The sequence below is a fragment of the Cercospora kikuchii genome (assembly GCF_019650295.1).
Source record: "Cercospora kikuchii DNA, contig_00002, whole genome shotgun sequence".
In the NCBI taxonomy this organism is placed as follows: domain Eukaryota; kingdom Fungi; phylum Ascomycota; class Dothideomycetes; order Mycosphaerellales; family Mycosphaerellaceae; genus Cercospora; species Cercospora kikuchii.
Window position 1 is genome coordinate 5,299,991 of NW_025408583.1, and position 19,587 is coordinate 5,319,577.

At 53.5% G+C, this 19,587-nt stretch overlaps 6 protein-coding genes across 6 annotated transcripts; 1 reads left to right on the plus strand and 5 right to left on the minus strand.

The window, feature by feature from the left end:
• Window positions 1-4,087: 4,087 nt before the first annotated feature.
• On the minus strand, window positions 4,088-6,035 carry CKM354_000431300 (UV-damaged DNA-binding protein RAD7; the record flags this gene model as incomplete). Its single annotated transcript, XM_044799547.1, has 2 exons — window positions 4,088-5,914; window positions 5,967-6,035. The coding sequence occupies 2 exons, from the start codon at window positions 6,033-6,035 to the stop codon at window positions 4,088-4,090; spliced, it is 1,896 nt and encodes a 631-aa protein (XP_044655482.1).
• A 261-nt stretch (window positions 6,036-6,296) lies between these two features.
• Window positions 6,297-8,404, minus strand: CKM354_000431400 (uncharacterized protein; the record flags this gene model as incomplete). Its single annotated transcript, XM_044799548.1, has 4 exons — window positions 6,297-6,626; window positions 6,688-6,719; window positions 6,774-8,124; window positions 8,216-8,404. 4 exons carry the CDS (start codon window positions 8,402-8,404, stop codon window positions 6,297-6,299), a joined length of 1,902 nt encoding a protein of 633 aa, XP_044655483.1.
• A 652-nt stretch (window positions 8,405-9,056) lies between these two features.
• Window positions 9,057-10,463, plus strand: CKM354_000431500 (uncharacterized protein; the record flags this gene model as incomplete). The annotated part of the gene is made up of 1 exon (XM_044799549.1): window positions 9,057-10,463. The coding sequence occupies one exon, from the start codon at window positions 9,057-9,059 to the stop codon at window positions 10,461-10,463; it is 1,407 nt and encodes a 468-aa protein (XP_044655484.1).
• Window positions 10,464-10,495: 32 nt separating this feature from the next.
• CKM354_000431600 (uncharacterized protein) lies at window positions 10,496-12,290 on the minus strand (the record flags this gene model as incomplete). Its single annotated transcript, XM_044799550.1, has 3 exons — window positions 10,496-11,513; window positions 11,620-11,772; window positions 11,824-12,290. The coding sequence occupies 3 exons, from the start codon at window positions 12,288-12,290 to the stop codon at window positions 10,496-10,498; spliced, it is 1,638 nt and encodes a 545-aa protein (XP_044655485.1).
• Window positions 12,291-13,094: 804 nt separating this feature from the next.
• CKM354_000431700 (uncharacterized protein) lies at window positions 13,095-14,107 on the minus strand (the record flags this gene model as incomplete). The annotated part of the gene is made up of 2 exons (XM_044799551.1): window positions 13,095-13,659; window positions 13,719-14,107. The coding sequence occupies 2 exons, from the start codon at window positions 14,105-14,107 to the stop codon at window positions 13,095-13,097; spliced, it is 954 nt and encodes a 317-aa protein (XP_044655486.1).
• Window positions 14,108-16,282: 2,175 nt separating this feature from the next.
• Window positions 16,283-19,519, minus strand: CKM354_000431800 (uncharacterized protein; the record flags this gene model as incomplete). Its single annotated transcript, XM_044799552.1, has 1 exon — window positions 16,283-19,519. One exon carries the CDS (start codon window positions 19,517-19,519, stop codon window positions 16,283-16,285), a length of 3,237 nt encoding a protein of 1,078 aa, XP_044655487.1.
• Window positions 19,520-19,587: the final 68 nt, after the last annotated feature.

The window sequence follows — 19,587 nt, forward strand, 5'->3', positions numbered from 1 at the left end:
TGCAGCTACAAAGCAGCTGCAAAGGCCAAAGCAAGAGCATTCTCAGAGTGGTTCAAAAAACAATGGGAGGCAGCCTCAGACCCAACACAAGACAAGGCCGTAGAACCCTCAATCCTCAAGAGGAAAGCCTCACCAGCTGAGCCCCTACAGAGGGATGTCAGGTACAAGGGCAGGCCCCTGGGCACCACGGCAACAGCAATGGCAGGCAGGAAGCAGGCAAGCAAGCTCCACTTTCCCCCTACACAGGAGAAAGAGGACACCCAAGGGGAAACAAGCACCCCCCAAGAAGACATGGACATTGACCCAATTGAGCTCCTCTCCCAGGTGTCCCATGAATAACCAAACCCTGACAATCTACCAACACAATGTCAACAGGTCAAACACTACCCAGACTCTGCTCCTTAACAGCCAAGCAGCAGAAGAGGCAACAGTAATAGCACTGCAGGAACCATGGCTAAACACTATAAATGGCAAGACCAAGACGAAGAAAGGATACTTTGCAGTCCTCCCACCCCAACAGAATCCAAGGGTTGCACTACTGGTATCAGACAAGATCAGGACGGACAGCTGGACACCACTCTTCCACAACACAGGTGACTTGGTAACCATTCAAATCCAAACACCCGCAGGAACTGTCTCTATCCACAATTGCTACAACCCCTCAGGGCCAACAAGCCACAGGCAAGAAGGGACTATCCCTGCACTCCAAGAAGCCCTCTCAAAAGCCCCAAAAGACACAACTACTAGCCATGTAGTAGTAGGAGACTTCAACCTCCACCACCCAAAATGGGGGGGAAACACAACCCAGACCCAGCACTATATGGCAGACAAACTCATTGCAACAGCTGCAGAGGCCCACCTGCAGCTGGCCCTAGAACCAGGGACAATTACATGGGAAAGACATATGGCCAGCTGCCAAACACTGGACCTGGTCTTTGTCAGCCTCTCCCTCCAGAACCTGATCCAGGAATGCAAAGCCCTCCCAGAGGAAACACACAGCTCTGACCACATCCCTCTCAGGACAACCCTCTGCATCAACCTCCAAGGGCCAACAGGAAGAGGCCAGAGAAAGCAGTGGAGAGCCGCCAACTGGGCCAGAGTCAAGGACCTTATAGCCCAGGACATTGACCAACTCAGTCAACTCCCACTTGACACAAGAGAACACCTGGACACCCTAGCCTGCAGAATACAATCCTCCATCCAGAGAACTATAGAGGAGACAGTTCCAACAGCCAGACCATCAGGCTATGCAAAGATGGCGTGGACCCAGGAGTGCAAGGATGCTACAAAGCTAGCAAGGAGAAGGAGAAGAGAATGGAGGAACAGCAAGACAGAATGGAGCCACAAACAATACCTTGAGGCATCACATGCCAGGAGCAAGGTTGTGAGGAGAGAGCAAAACCTAGCGTGGAGAAGACTAATGAAAGAGGTTACAGAGGACCCTAAGAAGATCTGGAAAATGGCCAAATGGGCAAGAGAGGGAGCAAACCAAGGGCACCAACTGCCACACTTCCCAAGCCTAGCTAACACAGAGCATAATGGAGACACCAACGAGGGCAAGGCTGCAATCCTAGCAAAACACTTCTTCCCAAACCCAAGGGAGGCAGACCTAAGTGACATTCAACACACACAACTGCCACCCCAATTCCAGATGGAGGTGGAGGTCAACCTAAAGGAGGTAGAAGGAGTCCTCAGAAAACTGCCTAGCAACAAGGCCCCAGGACCTGACCAAATACCAAACCTCCTGCTCAAAGAATGCAGGGAACAACTTGCCCCAATCCTAGCTAAACTCTTCACTGCATGCCTGAGGATGGCATACCACCCTAAAGCCTTTAAGCACTCTACCACAGTGGTGCTCAGGAAACCACAGAAACCAGACTACACAAAGCCAGGAGCATACAGACCAATTGCCCTGCTCAACACAATTGCAAAGGTCCTAGAAGCTATAGTTGCCAAGAGGATGTCCAAAGAAACTGAAGACAGAAAGCTCCTCCCAGAAGAACAGATGGGTGCTAGGCCTGGCAGGTCTACCACCTCAGCATTGGACCTTATTACTGAACAAGTAAGAACCATTTGGAAGACTAGGCCTGGAGCAGTTGCATCAATGCTCTGCCTTGACATCTCAGGTGCATTTGACAAGGTCTCCCACCAGAGGCTGCTCCACAACATCAGAATAAAAGGCTTCCCAGGACATATTGTTGGCTTCATCCAATCATTCCTCCAAGACAGGACCACCTGCCTGAGGCTAGGAGGGTTCATGGACCAGCCAAGGCCCCAGAACACAGGAATCCCCCAAGGCTCCACCTTATCCCCAATCCTCTTCCTCTTCTTTGCCTCTACCCTGCTCCCAACACTGCATGAAGGGAACACCTCAGCAATGGGGTTTGTGGATGACTCCAACATCCTCACATACAGTATGTCCACAGAGGAAAACTGCAGGCAACTGGAGAAAGCCCACCAGAAATGTGAAGAATGGGCAAGGAGACATGGGGCAGAGTTTGCACCACAGAAGTACCAGCTCATCCACTTCACCAGGAGCAGGAAACACAACCTCAAGGCTACAGTCCAAATCCAGGGATTTAATGGGGAACCACTGCCTTCACTCAGGCTCCTTGGGGTATGGGTGGACACCAAGCTCAAATGGGGCCCACACATCAAACAGGCAGCAACAAAGGGAGCCCACCAGATGCAATCACTCCAGAGGCTGTGCAAGTCTACATGGGGAGCATCATTCCAAAGAGCAAGACACCTGTATACAGCAGTGGTAAGGCCAGCAATCACCTTTGGCTGCCAAGTCTGGTCCAGCCCAGAGGGCACACAAGGCTACTGCAGGAACCTCACCAAGCCTATTGAGAAGGTCCAGAGGGAGGCCTTGAGGAACATTACTGGAGCATACAAGTCAGTTGCAACAGCTGTCCTAGAGAGAGAAGCAAACATTGCTCCTCTCCACTTGTACACCCAAGACCTAGCCAGACAAGCATCCAAAAAGCAAGAAACACAACCTGCATACCAATACATCAAAGACAGGTGCAGGGAGATCCAGAGGCAAGCACAAGCAGGAAGGAGAACAAGGAACCCTGCAACACCAACCCAAACCAGACAGGAGGAAATCCTCCAGCTGGTCCAAGGCCAAGAGACAACAATGCAGACACACCCAGGCTGCAAGGCATGGTGGGCAAAACACCAGTGGGACAGGAAGTGGGAGAAGGACAAGGAAGAAAGAAGGGCTAGGGCAGGAGGAGAACAGCCACCTGCATGGAGAACCACCACCTCCTCTGCCATAGGACCAAGCCTGCACAAAGGACTTACCAGACCAGAGAGCACAATGGTCACACTCCTGAGGACAGAGCACATTGGGATGAGGCAATACCTCACCAAAAGGAGAGTCCCAGGATTCACACCAGACTGCGAATGTGGGCAGGGGCATGAGACACCAAAACATGTATGCATATTCTGCCCCAGGTGGAGGGAGAGAAGACACCTTTTGTTCCAAGAAGGAGGATCTACAAACTGGAAGGACCTAGCAAACACAAAAAGAGGACTGCATGCTACGGCCAAATGGCTAATCCAAGAAGGTATCCTAGAGCAGTTCTCACTTGCCAGAACAGAGGTATAGGAGGGAAGGGGAAGAGAGAAGGGAAAGGATAGGACCTGGTGAGAGGAGGACTCGCTAGAAACCTAGTATTGTCCGAAGGAAAACAGGAACGAAGGAAGCGGCTACGCAGACTGCAAAGTAAAAGAGAACGCGAGGGTTTTTCGAAGGCTTTTCCCTCGACCGAACTATATAGAGCGTGCTGCTTACTCTAGTTAAAAGAGGTAGACCGGCGTATAAGAATTATCTATCTATCTATTAACAGATATACCACTGTGGTGCTGCTCGCTTTCATTTCATCTCATGTACACGTTCTCGTCTTGCTCAAGCGACCAGATACTCGTTTCAGCTTTTCTGTGCTGCTGTATTTCGCGGATGAACAACTTCGGAAAAACAATGCGAAACCTCATCTGCGAACGCGAGCGAGCCGACGTCAACTCATAAAGCAATAAGCATGTAGGAACCAGTCCCATCAATCCACCTCGCCTCGCTCGACTAAGCCGCAGCCTCAATCTGAATCATCCTCTCCACCGCCTCATCGACGTCGATCCCGACGCCATATTGCTCGATCGCATCCTGCGCCCTCGGCACACCGATCAAAGCAATCGTGCGAGGAACAACCACATCCTGAACCTGGAAGCACCCGAAGGCGACGAGTTTCTTCAGGCTTGGACAGCTGCGAAAAATGCCCGTGATGACGGCATTATCCACGCTGTTGCAGAAGCTGACATTGATGTATTCCAGAGCAGGGTAATTCTGGCTGCCGTTGAAGACGTCCATGAAAGCGGACAGCTCAACGTGGCGGCAGGAAGAAATGTCGAGGTGTTTGAGATGAGAGCCGGAGTGAGCCATGAGGGCCTTGAAGCCGGCGGAAGCCAGACCGATTGGCTGTTCGGGCCCATCTGGGTTGCTGTTGTCGACGTCTCGCATGCTGCTGAAATCGACAAAGGTAAGAGGTGGATTGGACCAGTTGGTGAAGAGGTCGACGAATGATTCATCGACTGCGTAGTCATTTTCTGATATGCGCAGTTTGGTCAACTGGTGGCAGTTGTCGTGGATGGCTTGCAGAATGTTTTCGTCCACCTCGTAATTCTTCTCGAGGGACAGGGTGCGGAGTTGTGGTCCGCGCTTCTGCACGAGGTTGAGAAGTATGTCGACATCGAGAGAACTGCTCATCATGAGGGACAAACGTTCGAGCTTCGGCATTTCTGCGATGGCTTGAAGAGCACCGTTCCCAATGCGACGACACATCTTCAACTTCAGGCGCTTGAGATTGGGGCAGTATCTCAGCATGTCTTCCACCACGGAGTCGTCAAAAGCAGCATCGAGCCACTTGAGCATGACAGACTCCAGATTCCCACCAAGCTCGCGAAACAGGCGTTGCCACATTGCATTAGAAACGAGATTAGCCGCATAGAGTTGGATGTGCTTCAGGTCTCGACATCGCTCCAGCATGTAGTCAATAGCCTTGTCCTTGAATTGGCAGCAATTTTGAAGCACGAGCGTCTCCATCTTAGGCACCATGGCAAAGATCTGATGATAGTCCTCTTCTTCGAGATATGCTGCATCGTGGAGTATGACAGCATCCAAATCCGGTCGGAGAAAGAGCGGCAGGGCTTTCGGCTTGAGTACACGCTTCTTGGAGAAAATCTGGCTGAGTCGCTCAAGAAGTGGTTGAGGCATGTGTCCGAGATCATCGACGTCCTCATGAAACTCCACAGCCTTCGCAATACAGAGTTCCTGTAGTGTCTTCGCTCCACCAACCGTGTACCCGTCAAGTCGATCACTCTCGATCTTTCGTCGCTTCCTGCCAACAGGCTTCGGAGCCGCAGCTTTCTTCTCTTTCTTGAGGTCTTTCGTAAGCTCTTTCCCGCAAGGTGTGCACAGCAGACCACCATCAGGTCCCTCTTTGTTGTATGGTGTGACAGTAAATCGCTTGTTGCAAAGCTCGCAGTTCTCGAGTTGTCCAGGAGCAGGCCGCGACTTCTTGTACATGTCCTTTGCGAAATCCGCATCAAAGTCGCTGTCATCGTCGTCCGAGTAGTCCTTCTTGCCTTTCTTCTTGCCCTTCTTCGACGAAGATGCTTTCGCCTTCTTTGCCTTCTCCTTGGCCTCCTCTGTGACTCGCTTGCGCTTCTTGCTCTTCTCCACCTTCTCAGCTTCTTCCGCTGCCTCCGCCGCTACAGCGGCAGCTACTGCCTCGTCATCGGCACTGGTCGGTGTTGGCGCATTCGAGGCCTCTTCGGAGGCTATGTCCGCTTCGCGTTGTCGCCGTCGCCGCTCAAAGTCATCGCGGATTTGCTGTGCGGAGATGTTGTTTGCCTAGCACAATTTAGCATACCACCTCTATATCGCATTGATGGTCTAGACTTACGGCAAGGTAGTCTGTCAGCGCGGAGTTGGGACCGCGAATGGCGCGGCCAGTGCCTCTTCTGCCCGACATGCTGTTTGATCTATTGAGTTTTAGCAACGAGCGAGCGAAAGGGTGCGATGTCTGCAGCAGAAGTGGTTGTGTAAGCCGAACAATGCAGGCAGGTGGCAACCTAGGAGTTGAAGTTCCGCGCCAGGGTCCAACTGACCCATTCACGCGTTCACGCGTAAAGTGGAAATGCCAAAACACGTGATAGCGGATTTCACATGACAATATAAATTGTCAGATGTCATTACCATACGCCCATATGCAAGAAGGGGGAATCGCCAATGCTCAGTGAAACTCCGCCTGTACACTCCCATACTTGACCCCGTCCACCCTCAGCTCGAACACCAATCCTGTCTCAATGTACATCCGCAGCTCGAAATCCAGGTTCATGAACTCGACACCTTTTGTTGTTGTTAACCTCGTGAAGAGTCCAGGCGGGACGGCCGAAAGATCCGTTGTAAGCGTACAGAGACTGCGCAAACTCTTGTTGTACGCGTCTGGAGCTTCGTCAAAATCGCAAGCGATCAATTCATCTTCTACCACGAGGGACTGTCCAGGGCGAAAGTTGCGCGTATAGTGGAAAGATATGGGTGTCTCTGGGGCGATAGATGTGCCCTAAATGTGTGTTAGTATTCACTTCAGCCTTTGCAACGTTCAAATGCACGACAGTGCTCACCTTGGCGATGTGCCATTGCATGCGATCGGAAACTGGCCAGCAGAGTCAGCAGGCGTTCAACCATAGATTTGATGAACAAGACATACCCATCCATTTCTCCCATAGCGGTGACCAGTAACGATCAGCAGCAGGATGCTTATTCTCATCGTAAACAGTCGCATAGCTTGTGCCATAGTGGAATCGCGCTTGACGCTTCTCAACCAGACTCCCCTCGAGACCACGGATGACAGCTCCTCTCACAACGGCCGTCCATGCATGCAAAGGCTGCAGCACTTCAACAGCCGTCTGCGGCGCCTTCGCAGCCTCATGAGTCGGTTTCTCGGTATACTGCGGTGGCGGATTCTGGTTGAAATGCTCCTTGAGCTTCTTGTACAGGTAGTTGCTCTGCCCGAAGCCTCCCACAAGGATGATGCCAGAAACAGTGCCGCCATTGTCGCGGATCGCATTGACTTGCCCTTCCACAAGCTCAACACAATCCGCAATTATAGGATCAAAGATGTTCTTGACCTGATCAGCTGTCATGACCAGAAATCCACTTTCGAGACCGGCATCTTCATCATCGGGCAGACCAGGAAAAGGCACATTGACTTCACCGTGCTCTTCTTCGTTGAAGTTACGCTTGATGAACTCCTCGAAATACTTGAGCCCCATCTGCCACGTCTTCGGCTTCTTTTCACGCATGTTATCGTAGCACTCTTGCCCGATGCGTTGTCGCACCGCATCCTCGAAGCGATAATTCAGCATTGCAGATCCGCAAAGCCCGCCCGAGCCGACGTTACTTTCCTCAATGCGAAGAGGAGCAGCATGCGTGATCTTGTATGCTATCAGATCTACCGTACCGCCTCCTGCATCACAAACAATGTAGTTCTCCCCGACTTTGAGGCTGCTCGGCTGCATGCTCTTCAATGTGTACACAGCTGCTGCTTCTGGTTCCGAAATGAGTCGCAAGTCGTGTCTGTCGCCCATGCCAGCTTTTTCGGCTGCCTGCAGTGTTGAGTTCTTGGCCGCATCTGACCAGACTGCAGGCACTGTAAGAACGAACGACACTGTCGTTGAACTCATGAATCCTTCGCCATATCTTCTGGTCAACGTCTCCATTGTATGCTCGTAGATCTTGGTCAGGTAATCCGTGACCGCATTAAAGACCGTTCGATCGCTCTTTCGAAGGAGTGCTGCCGTTTCGAGTGGGCTAACGAAGTGTGGTAATCTCTGGTTTCGGTCGAGGAATAGCTTGATGCAGCGTAGGCGACTCTCCTCCGGCTTGAACTGGAAACCCCATCGTATCTGTACATTGTCGCCATTCTGGGCCCCGCCATCGTTCTCGCCGTTCACAGGTACATCGGTCGTGGTATACGCGATTTCGGTCGGGACCTTGTCAGATGTTATGCCATTGCCTCCAGGCCATGACTTGATAATGTCTATGTCGTCGGGAGTGGCCTGACGTTGGGCAAGATATGTTAGTTACAAGAGCCTGAGAGCGGTTTGTGCACTGCCTTCCTTGCTGCTGTCAACACGCTAAAACACGTACACTGTAAGCTGCGGCTACACCAGAGTAAGTGGTGCCGAAGTCAACCCCCACGATGAGTCTATCCTGTGTATCGTCTGGGATTTCAGGAACCGAAAGGTCGGCTTCTTCCAGTGTGAGCGTTGCCAACGAAGCTGTCGCTGCTGCCATGGGAGTTTCTTTGTGACTGCTACCGTTTCCGTTGCGCGTCATCCTGCCCGCGTGTCCGTGGATCGCGCTTGCGTAGATCTCATCCGTCGCGCGAATTCGACCACAGTCAGACTCCCATCAGTCTACCTCCTGTAGAGCTGCCGCGTGGATAAGGAACCAAGCCCGCTCGAGGCTTTGGATCAGCCTCTCAATCTGGTAGCCCGCATTGACTTTTGTGGAAGCCACCATCCATATATTTCCAGCCTGAGCAGTTCGTCCCAAGCTGTCAGCTGTCCGGTCTGGAATTACCCGAAACGCCTTCCAGTCGACGGGAAGCAGGGCGAAGCCTGAACATGATGTGCGGCATCCACCTGAAGCCAGTATTGCGCATCGGCTCAGTCAGCCTGTGGGTTTAGTGTGCAGATCCGCCTCCAAATGGTCGAAAGCTTGCTGGCAACCTCCACACTCCTGAGTTTTGTGCGCGTGCATGGTGGCATTCCGCATGCATGACAGCGGAGATGGCGGAGCCGAACACTCATCACACAGGCTCTTGGATCTGGCCACTGTTCCTGGGTAATTTGAAACAGCTTCGTTCGTCATTGTAGAACCAGATACTGGCGGGCTCGTCGATAGGCGAACACCTCCAGTTCACCACTCGCAGTGCCGTTGAAAATGCCGGTACCACCGTGATCGACAAGCGCTGAAGTGTATACCTATGGTGACTTCCGTTGAAGGAATCAATAGCAGATCCATTACGGCTGTAGAAGAGATGGAGCCGAAGAGCGTGGCCGGTCAGATTGGGGGAGCGGGTGAACCGCCTCTAGCTGAGACACAGCCAGCATCGAGCGCCGAGGCCATAGTCGAGACCGTATTGGAAGTGCCGCCGAGGACACCTTTGCAGGACAAGAGCACAGTGGGCAGTCCACCTGGATCGGATAGCCGTGAAGGTCTGCGGCGGACCACGCCCAAAATCGCCAGCTTGAAAGCCACATTCGAGCGGTCTCACAGCGAGGGATCCCTGAAAGGCGCGCGGAAACTCGAAAAGAGCAAGAGCCCAAGTCGCAATGGAGACCACGACGCTGAAGCTCTCAGGTCCAAAGATGGGGAGATTGCAAAGTTGAAGGATTTGCTGGAGAAAGAGACGGAGTTGAAACAGGCACTGGAAGACAAGTGCAATGCACTGGAAGAGGATGTCGAAAGACTGGAGTCTGAATTGGAACAGCACGATGGAGATTGGCGGGCAGAGATGGATCAACAGAACAAGAAACTTGCGTTGGAAAGAGACAGAGCGCAAGATGCATTCGTCGAGATCAAGCGACAGCTCTTGGGCTTGAAGCGCAGCATCTCAACGTCAACGCGCGTAGACAGCCAATATCCGGACTTGAGCTTCACTGCAGAAATGCAAAACCTCTATCATGAAATGCAGAACTGGGTCGTGAATACTTTCCGCCGCATGAAAATGGAGCGTCCAGCTGAAGAAATGCTTGCCAGCCTGGAAAGTGTTGTAGAGTCCAAACATCTGCACTACCTACGCCCATTGTTTCGGGACTGGGATCCAGCGAACAAGCTTGCAGCGCTGCAGGCGGTGGTCGCCTGCTATCTCATGGAGGTGTGGAGCGACCCATTACTGTTTGGTCTCCCAGTCTGGCGAAAAGGCGTCAAGAAAGCCACGGAGACAATGTCAGCGATTCTGCCAAATTCATCGTATGAGAAGTGGCGATCAGGCACTCTGGATACGATCAAGCAGAATGCCGACATCAAAGACGCTGTCGATTCTGCTGCTAAAGCATTGAGCGAAATGATCTGCATAACCTTGACCTCGCTTACTGGAGCGGAAGAGTCTGCTGCTATGAGCTCTTCACTACACGCAATCGTCAAGCGTGTCGTGTCTCTGTCGCACGTCTTTCGTGTGCAGCATGCCCAATACCAATTCGTTCTACCCGAGCCTGGGTCGCCGTTCGATCAAGCACGGATGGATGATACCTCCCTCGAAGCCACCTCTTCATTCAATACGATAACATGCGCTGCTTTCCCTCTTGTGCTCAAACTGGGTTCTGGCTCTGGAGAGGATGTCGAACCAACACGTGTCGTGGTCAAGGCTAAAGTCATATGCCGTCCATGAAGGTATCGGGCTGCATTACTCGTCTTTTCGGCTTACAAAGTGCGCTCTCTGCGACGCCTACTAGAACTGCTGCGTGGCCGGTCGTTGTTGTTTCTGCCGGGCTGTTCCAACCAGTCAGTGAAGCCGGTGCCCGTGTTTCCCAAAGTTTCTGTGCGAGTACGATCGACTTGACGGGGCTCTGGGCGCGGACGACGGTCGACAACACGGTCCTGGTTCTCGTGCTCGCGGCCAAGTCTGGCATCGTGACGGTGCGACAGAGTGACTGGGCTTGGTGGAATGCTAGTGACTGGCGTGCCTGATCCGGATGGTGTTGCAAAGTCGCGAACGACGATAGGTCCAGGCCTACCAGTACGCTCTGTCATTTCGCGTGTCGTGGAGCCGTAATTCCCAACAAGGCGCAGTTGCTGCATGCCATTCTCCAGCGCGTTGAATGAGCCGGTGAAGATGCGCGGCCGACTCTGCCCGCTGCGTCTGGTTCTGACGACGGAGCCCAGCTGGGGCGGGCCTGCGATGCCCTCTTCGGCGATGTAGTTGCTTGGCTCAATCGTGGCAGCCCGATTGTGTTGGCCGCGTCTGTGTACTTGTTCTTCTACTGCACTGAACGACATCATGGCGTTGGCTGGTGGCAAGGGTGCGCTCAGAGTGCCAGAGTAGTTGGAAGGGGCGCCATATTGAGTACTTGATGCTTGGGTCGCGGCCGGAAACTCTTCGTCGTCTTGTTGAGCGCGAGTTGCTAGGTCTGGAGTGGGGATTCTCGACGCGTCTCTGGTTGCCGGCTTGAGCGCCTGAGGTCTGCGACGATCGCCAGTCTTGGGAGCAGGCAGTGTCTCTTCCAACTCATTCCGGAGTGCCTCGACTCGCTGTGCTTCATGCCCGGCAGGGTTCGGTAGTGTCTTGTGCGTGGTCTCGGCCGTCTGGGCAGTAGTGCTGCTCGCTGCAGACTTTTGTTGTTGACGGGCAGCGCGCTCATCGGCAGCCTTCTTGAACAAGTGGTCGCACACGTCAATCTTCTGCTGCGTGCATGCCTTGTCGTTCTGCGCGGTGTCATACCTGGTCGAGGAAGAGATTGTTAGTACGCGTTGATTCGAGAATGAGCGACGCCGGCAGCCAGGGGTTTGACTGAGGCGCGCGCGACTGTCGGCGCCGATCTACTCACAGGCTTTCCATGCGCATGTTGATGGAGTCTAGAGCACCTTTGACGGTCAATAACTCTCCGTCCTCGAGGCTGGCAAGCGCTGGGTGATACAGCTGTTCGCAAAAGGTCATCGACAGCAATTCAAACGTTGCTGCGAGGGTGGTGAAGATGTCTCTGCAGAAGTCGTCAGCGAGTACAGTCGGCAATGGTCACTGTGATACAAACCTGAATCTCTCGAGCTGCGTGTGGACGACCTGGATCTCCAGCTTAAATGGGTTGTGCTGGCCGCGATGGGCTGGGACATTGAGCTCTCGGGCTTGTTGGCCATGTTCTCTCAAGTTCTCGCGGTATGTGCGCATCTGCATGTTGATGCTCTGGATCTCGGGCATTGTGCGCTCTGTGGTCTGTTGCGGCGACTGCAGGCCCTCCAGGTAGCGCTCTGTCTCTTCGTGGACACGCGAGATTGAGCAAAAGAGGCGACACATGTTGGCGTTGTCGGCCTCGTGGAGACGGAGCTCCCGCAGTTGGCGCACCGCCTCTGGGATGTCGCCGGCCATCTCGAGGGCGAGGAGGTAGGCGGCGAGGTTGGAGATGTGGGCGAATTGCCGTTCACCTTGGAGGACATCGTTAGCCGCGAGTTCCAATCTCGCCCACCCGACGAGGTGGGCGAGTTCACGTCGTCGTTGCTCCATTGGCGGCTGGCAAGGCGCGGCGGTCTGGTCTGGCGTGGCGATGGCAGGGGATGAAGAAGATGAACAGGGTGTGGAGAAGGAAGCGGATCGAAACTCACCTCACCGTCGCCTGCACGCGCGGACGTGAAGTTGTGTCGCCAACGGTCGCGGAGGACAAATATTGGGCAGGTGCGATTAAGCTGCACACATGAAGCACAACGGTGAAAATCCTCGAACACAGCCATGAGCTCTGCCACACGACAAGTTCTCAGCCATCAAGACAACAGCCGCGCCGTGCTGTTACCAAACACAGTGATCAGAGAGAGGTGAATGCGGTCTGTTTTCACTAATTGAGCCAGAGATCTCCATTTGCCTCGCGGCCTGACTTCTCCTTCATATCCAACAATAGCTCCATGAAAGGCGCTTGTCCTCTGGAAGCATTTTCAGGACCTTTTGGTCTTTCTCAAGCCACAGGCGGGCTGTCAAGCCGTCCTGCTTCCATATGTACTTGGCCCGCTTGAGCGAGAGCCAGCAGAGATGAAGTCTTCAGGTCGCCAAGGAACGGTAGGAGAGAGGTATGTACATATGCTACACAGAACAGACATTAACACAACAGTGTTAAACAGTCAGATGACACCGGAGAGTGCATTCATGAAGACATGGAATAAGGTTACGAAACATTTGTTGTCATGATGTTCATTATCAAGTATACACATTAATCATTTCGCTGCTTTCACTGATATGATTTTGGGGGTATCTCTACCAAGACATCTCTGAATCTCAACCTCCGCTCTTTCACCTTTCCATCACATTCGCGTCGTTCGCTTACAAAGCGAGGACAGCAGCCATGGCACCACCGACAACACCTCCCATGACTGGAAGGAGCGAACCGGCACCACCAGTGGACTGCTCTGGCATACCTCCAGTGGCAGATGGCATGGAGCCAGATCCGGAGCCCATACCACCACCCATGGTCTCAGATGGCATAGCGGAGCCAGTAGCGGACATGGTGGCAGTAGCTGGCTCCATGACGGCCTCGTAGGCGTCGCAAGTGGCGCTCTCAGTGGCGATTGGGCAGTCCTCAGCAATGCAGATAGCCTGGAGCTCAGCAGAGGCAGTTGGTGGGATGGCAGCTGGTGGAGAGCATCGGTAGCCGAATGCGTTCTTCAAGGCGGTGCCAACAGCAGTGACATCGTCATCGGTGACACCGAAAGACTTGGCGGCAAGACCGACTTGAGTGATGAAGTATCCGACCTCGGCGTTGTCAAGAGCCATGTACTTGTGGACGGAGTACTGGGAGACATCACCCTCGTACTGGCCGGTGGAGTTGCCGAACTCGGAGCAGCCGAGGAGGACGGCGAAGTATTGGTAAAGATGAGTGAGGAGACGGCTGGAATGCAGCGTTAGTTTCTCAGGTCATGAAATCACGCGCCTTGCTGAAGAACTTACTATTGAGCAGAGTCGGTACCGTTGGCTGGCATGTTCATCATGAGAGGAGCAGCACCACCGTCGTCGAGGAAGTTGACGGCACGAGGAGAGCCGCCAGCGTTGGTGGAGGCGAGGTCTCCGTTGAAGTACTGGAGGAGGTTGACGCCCTCGAACTCGCCGGTACCTGGAGCCAAGATACCTGGAACAGCGACCAGGGAGCCTGGGTTGGAGGTGTAGTTGCCAATGACGGCAGTGTTGACGACCAAAGTCAGGACGGTCTGCTGGTTGGTCGCGTTGTTCTCCATCAACAGAGCAGTGGTGTAGTAGTCGCAAATGGACTGGTCAGCTGGTCTCTGAGCAGAGACGGCAGCAGCGGCACCAAGGCCGAGAGCGACGGTGGAAGACTTCATGTTGATTGTCTTGGTTGGTTAACGACAGAAACTGACTGAACGATTCTGTAGACGATTGTGAGAGAGCAAAAGACGAATTCCCAAAAACAAAGAAACACGAAACCGGCGGACAGCGAATAGAAGTACTCTCAATGCCTCTGACACGGTTCACCAGAACCGTTTAGTCAGGCACAATGGCATCCACATGAATGGCCCAGCGCCAAACCCCTCTCAGCCGTGGATAGTCCTTCATGCCCTCTTTGGGAGATGACCTTCAGTCCAAGGAATGCACCACTGTGAGCAACCTCACATTCCACAGCGTGGAATCAAGGCCAGGCCCGGACTACCCAACTTCCGTGGACGGCTCACTGAGTCTCCGGCGCAGCACCCACCCAATCACAGAACCTTGATTACGACCACCTACAGATCTGGACAACGATAATAAGCTTGAATTTAAGAACTCTGCACCCGACCACAACTCAAATCGCCCTTTCCACCAATCACGACGTTTCAAGATGTCAGCTGATTGCACTTCACCTGTAAACAGACTTTGTGGAGATGAGATCCTTCTGGCTTCTTCCGCTCTGCAGTGTTGCTGTAGCGGGCAAGTGCAGCGAATATCTCGATCAGCGGTACAGAATCGTCCACGTCAACGGCTGGGACGGGCTTTTGTGGCCGACGATTGTGTCTCGTCTCGTGTCTTTCTGCAGGCCGCGCACGTTCGTTCAACATGGATGATTACTCTTTCTGGGTTTCTCCGGGTCGCGCGCCTGCAGGCGAAGTCTCTTGTCTCTTGTCTTGTCTCAGAGATAAGCAGGAGGTTCGCGTGCGAACGCACAAGGTGATCAGTAATGCCTGTCTGTGTTTTATATTTCGATAGCTCGACCATGCGACAGAGCTATAATCTCACCGCAAATGTGGCTTTTGCGGCAACGTGCTCCGGTCCCAAAGTAATTTTTGCAATAGATCAATGTCAAGGAACTAATATCAAGAACCACGCGCGCCAAAGTACAAGCGCGACACATCCTCATCGTTTCTGCGCCGTGCGTGAAATGAGTACACTCTCCGTCGACCGCAGCGACAGATCTGCTGTGATAGTTGGGACTTGTTGGGTACAATACAACTTGTACACCGTGTACAGGCCATGCCAAAACAAGCCTCGCGTGTACGCATGCAAGGGAAAGGCTTGAATCCCCGCACGCAGGGCGTCTGCAGCCTGGGAGCTGAGCTGTGTGCAGCAACAACAAAAATCAGCGAGCAAATCATGCCGCGTTGCCGCGCGTGCTCTCATCATCATCACAGACCACATTCCTGAGCCCGCTCTGGCGGCCCGATTCGAAACAATTCCAGTTTGACATAGGAGTGACGACAATGCGAATGCGACGTAATGACGATGAGATGTTGCTCCCATCTCACATCTGTATACTAATCAGATTACCAAGCAGCACACTCGAACAGCAAAAAGAGTCGATCAGTACAGGAGATAAGGACACAATCAACAAGAAACTTCGAAAACGGAAAGATTGTCTAGAATCTCAAGCTGCGACAATGGTCACAACTCGATATCGATTTCTTCTGGTTGTTGTTTTCTTCAAGGAGTGACTAAAGCTAATTATGTTATCTTGTCCAATGTTCTCAAATCTGGAGCATGCGCGTGCAGCACGTTTCCAGAAGGAAGAGGGACATCGTATTCTTGCCCAAGCAAAATGCACTTGCAGCGATCGTTGGACGTCTTGTTGTTCACCGTCTGGACGCATACTTGTACCTGGCAACAGGCAGGCCATCAGTAAGAGCTAGCAAACAGACAGCTTGATTCGGACACCGCAGCTACGCGCGTGCGCACGCGAGAGGACGCGATGGAGTGAAGCTGCTATGGTGACGTGCCGCCGGTCTAGCAGATGTAGTCGCATCGAGCAAAGGGTATGTACCAGTAACGATGCGAAGCTCGATACTGACGACGACGGCGGGATTGTCGTATTGCTCTTGCTGGGATGACCAGTGGGCGTGCACAAAAAGCATCTGAAGGCGTGCTTGGTTGAAGAAGATCCAGGCGGCATGGACGGGTAATGACCGTCCGACGACATCCTGTCAGAGACACAGATTTTCATGATGCTGACAACAGTAGCACATTCATTTTTTCATCAAGCGTGAGGTGTATGGTAGTCATGCTCCGAACACCATGGTATCGTCCATCAATCAGTCGTAGCCTCCACCACCGCCGACTTGGCTGGCGAACGCGGTGCTGACGCTGCTCTGCGCGTCGTCCTCCAGGGCTGCTCGGTTTCTGCCAGCTCCTATCGGGGGCTGTGGTGGCCCCTGGCCTTCCACGTAGCGACGGAGTTTGTCAGACTGAGACAGTGAAGCTTGCTTGTTCAGGTCGTTGATGCTCAAGCCAGCAAGGCTGACGCCGCCTTGACCTGGCTTGAGAGAGCCGTTCGTGGTGACATCAGTAATCTCACTTGCGGCGACACTCTCACCAGCAATGGACTCCGGCGGGGCGCGCATGTGGTTGCCATGGCCCATGTGGCGGCGCTGGTCAGCAGGGAGGGTAGGCCATGACTCCTGGAAACCTTGGAACATGGTTGGAAACTGATTGGGCAGAGCCGCGCCTCCTAGTGCTGAGGAGTGAATGGAAGAGACATCGTCAGGGATGTATCCGACGATACTGCCATCGCCCTGAGGCCCGTCACGACGACCATTCACACGAGCTCCAGTAGCAGCTGCCATGTGGTTGGCATGCTGGTAAGCCATCTGGTAGCGCTGAGGACCTCTGTAGGAAGTCTTCGGCCGGCTGAACTGCAGTAGTGAGACTTGGAGGTTGTTGAGCGGGCCTTCCACCAAGCAGTTCCGCTCCTTGAAGTGAAGCAAGAGGTAGTGCCACAGCGGATGCTTGCTCAGGACCTTGGGATTGCCAAGAATGACCAGTCCATACTTGGCACGAGTCAGAGCAACGTTCAGACGTCGGGGGTCGCTCAAGAAACCAATGCCCTGGTGATCGTTGCTACGAACGCAAGAAAGAACGATGAAGTCCTTCTCTCGTCCTTGGAACGCATCGACAGACGCAACTTCGATCTCCTTGTAGAGCTCCTTCTTGAACGTACCCGTCTGCTGCATGCTCTGAACGACGTATGAGCGCTGGCCTTCGTACGGAGTGATGATTCCAATCGCATCCGGCTTGACTCCAGCCTTGAAGAAGCGTGTGACGATCTTCTCGACATTAGAAGCCTCGGTGCGATTCAGGTAGGACGTTCCTGAGGCGCTGATTTCCTCAGTACCCAGGTTCGACCAGAACATCATTGGTGAGTCCGCCACTGGCCAGGGGAACTCCACGTCCTTGCGGAGGCGCTGTTGCATGGTAATACCATTCTGCAGAGACCCTTCGTAGAACATGTTCGATGGGAACTCGGAAAGGCAAGGATGCATACGGTACTGCACCTGAAGGCGAATTGGCGACAAGCCGAGAATGACCAGACGCTCGAAGAGTGACTGGTTCAAACCAGCCTTGGCGGCCTTCTTGTTCATGATAACTGGGCCCAGCTGTTGGTGGTCACCAACGAGCACGACCTGCTTGCATCCAAGAACCAACGGAATCATGCACTCGGGTTCAGCAGACTGTGTGCTCTCGTCGATCAGGACCGTTCTGAACTTGAACTTCGCCAGACGTGGATCTCCAGCACCCACGCAAGTGCAGCAGATGACGTCCGCATTCTGAAGAATCTCACGCTCAGCAGCACGAGTGAGCGTCTTGAACTTCTTCTCATCTTGGCTGGACAATTCACCAAGCTCCGACTTGAGTTGGTTGAGCTTGTTGAGTTCAACATTGGTGTCATTCATGGCCACCTGCCGGTGAAGAGAGAGGAAGCCAACGTTGGACTCGACATCCTCGCGGGACTTCGCGGTTACACGAACGACCTTCAAGCCAGTCAAGTGAATGCGCTCGCAAAGCTGGTCCACGGCCACGTTGGATGGCGCACAGACAAGGACTTGTCCACCATTCATCTTGGACAGATGGTAGATGATTGTTGCTGAAGTGACCGTCTTTCCAGTGCCTGGAGGACCTTGGATCAGACTGAGTGGCTTCTGCAGCACCGATTTGACTGCTTGGATTTGCGAGCTGTTGAGATCAGGAAGATTGGGGACGCTGAACTTCTTAGGCATCTGGACCTTCATCGGCGCTGCGGCAACTTCGTGTCCCAGCAAGCGATGGAAAATGTATCCTGACACTGACATCTCGTCAATGGCAAAGGTCTTCATCGCGTGTTGCATTCTGTCGAACGAAGTCGCTTTCCAGACGTAGTCGGCTGTGAAGTTGTGCGTGCATTCGGTAGGCACTGATTTGTGATCGCCACGCGACCTCAGCTCAATCGTCACTTCGTCAGACTGGTTGTTGGGGATCTTGATGACATAGCCCACGCCCTCCCAGTGCGGACGCAGCTCGCCGGTGTATCGTAGTCGCATCTCATCTCCAACTGCAAGCTTGACGTCTCCGAGCTCGAGCTTCGGGAGAACAAACGAAGCGAGGTGCTTGTTGTTCAAACCGAAATCCCAGCGCACAACCAAGTTGTCCTGGCTCTGAGCTTCCTTCAGCTTGCGATCATAGTCTGCTTCAATCTTGACCAGCGGGCCGAAAACGTTTTGGTATTGATAGGCATCATCGTATCGCAGCAGAACCGGTGCTGGCTCATCATCGATGCCCGCGCTCTTTTCCAGATCCTCGATCGTTGCACTGCTATTATCCTTCCACAGCTCCTCAAGTTTAGCAATGACCTGAGGTGGCAGGTGACGAGCACGCATCTGTTCCTGATCGGTGGGAGAGTTGACGAGCCACGAAAGGAAAGATCGATCTTCGATCAACGGTTGCCACTTCGCGGTGTCCCAATTCATATCCTTGCTGCTGGGTTGTGCAGCACACGGCTGACGGCAGAGCAGAACAACGACAGTGTCGCTCTTCGCCGGAATGAAGCCCAGCAGAAATACATTCTTCGTACCGCAGTTGTAGCACTCAAGTGTGGTGTCACCTAGTGGAGAAGACGGGTGCAGTTGAACCTCCTTGTGCCTCGCTCGAACCAAGTGATTGATGATATGGCTGCTGGAGGTATTGCCCCGCGCAGAACAGAACCACTTGGAGCAGGTCAGACACTTGACAACTGAGCTCGGGTTGTGAATGCCGCAGTAGGCGCAGGCGTGAGCAGGCAGCTCCACTTGCTCCTCTTGGCCAGGCCCAGCTTGACCGTTCACGCCGTTGGCATGGCTTGCCAGCGACTCAAGATCATCGTCCTCGTATACATCTGCATCGTCGTCGTCGCCTACTCGTCTTCTCCGGGGGCCGCCGTTCAGGGCAGCATCCAGTGTGGAAGTGTCATCGCCTTCGTTGATGGCGGAAGCCGAGTCACCTACGAGATGATTGGCGACATTGGTAAATGTGCCTTCCATGCCGTGTCGGCGCACAGACGGGCAGAATCGCGGTTGCGGCGGTGGTTGTTGGTGGGTTGGTGGAATTT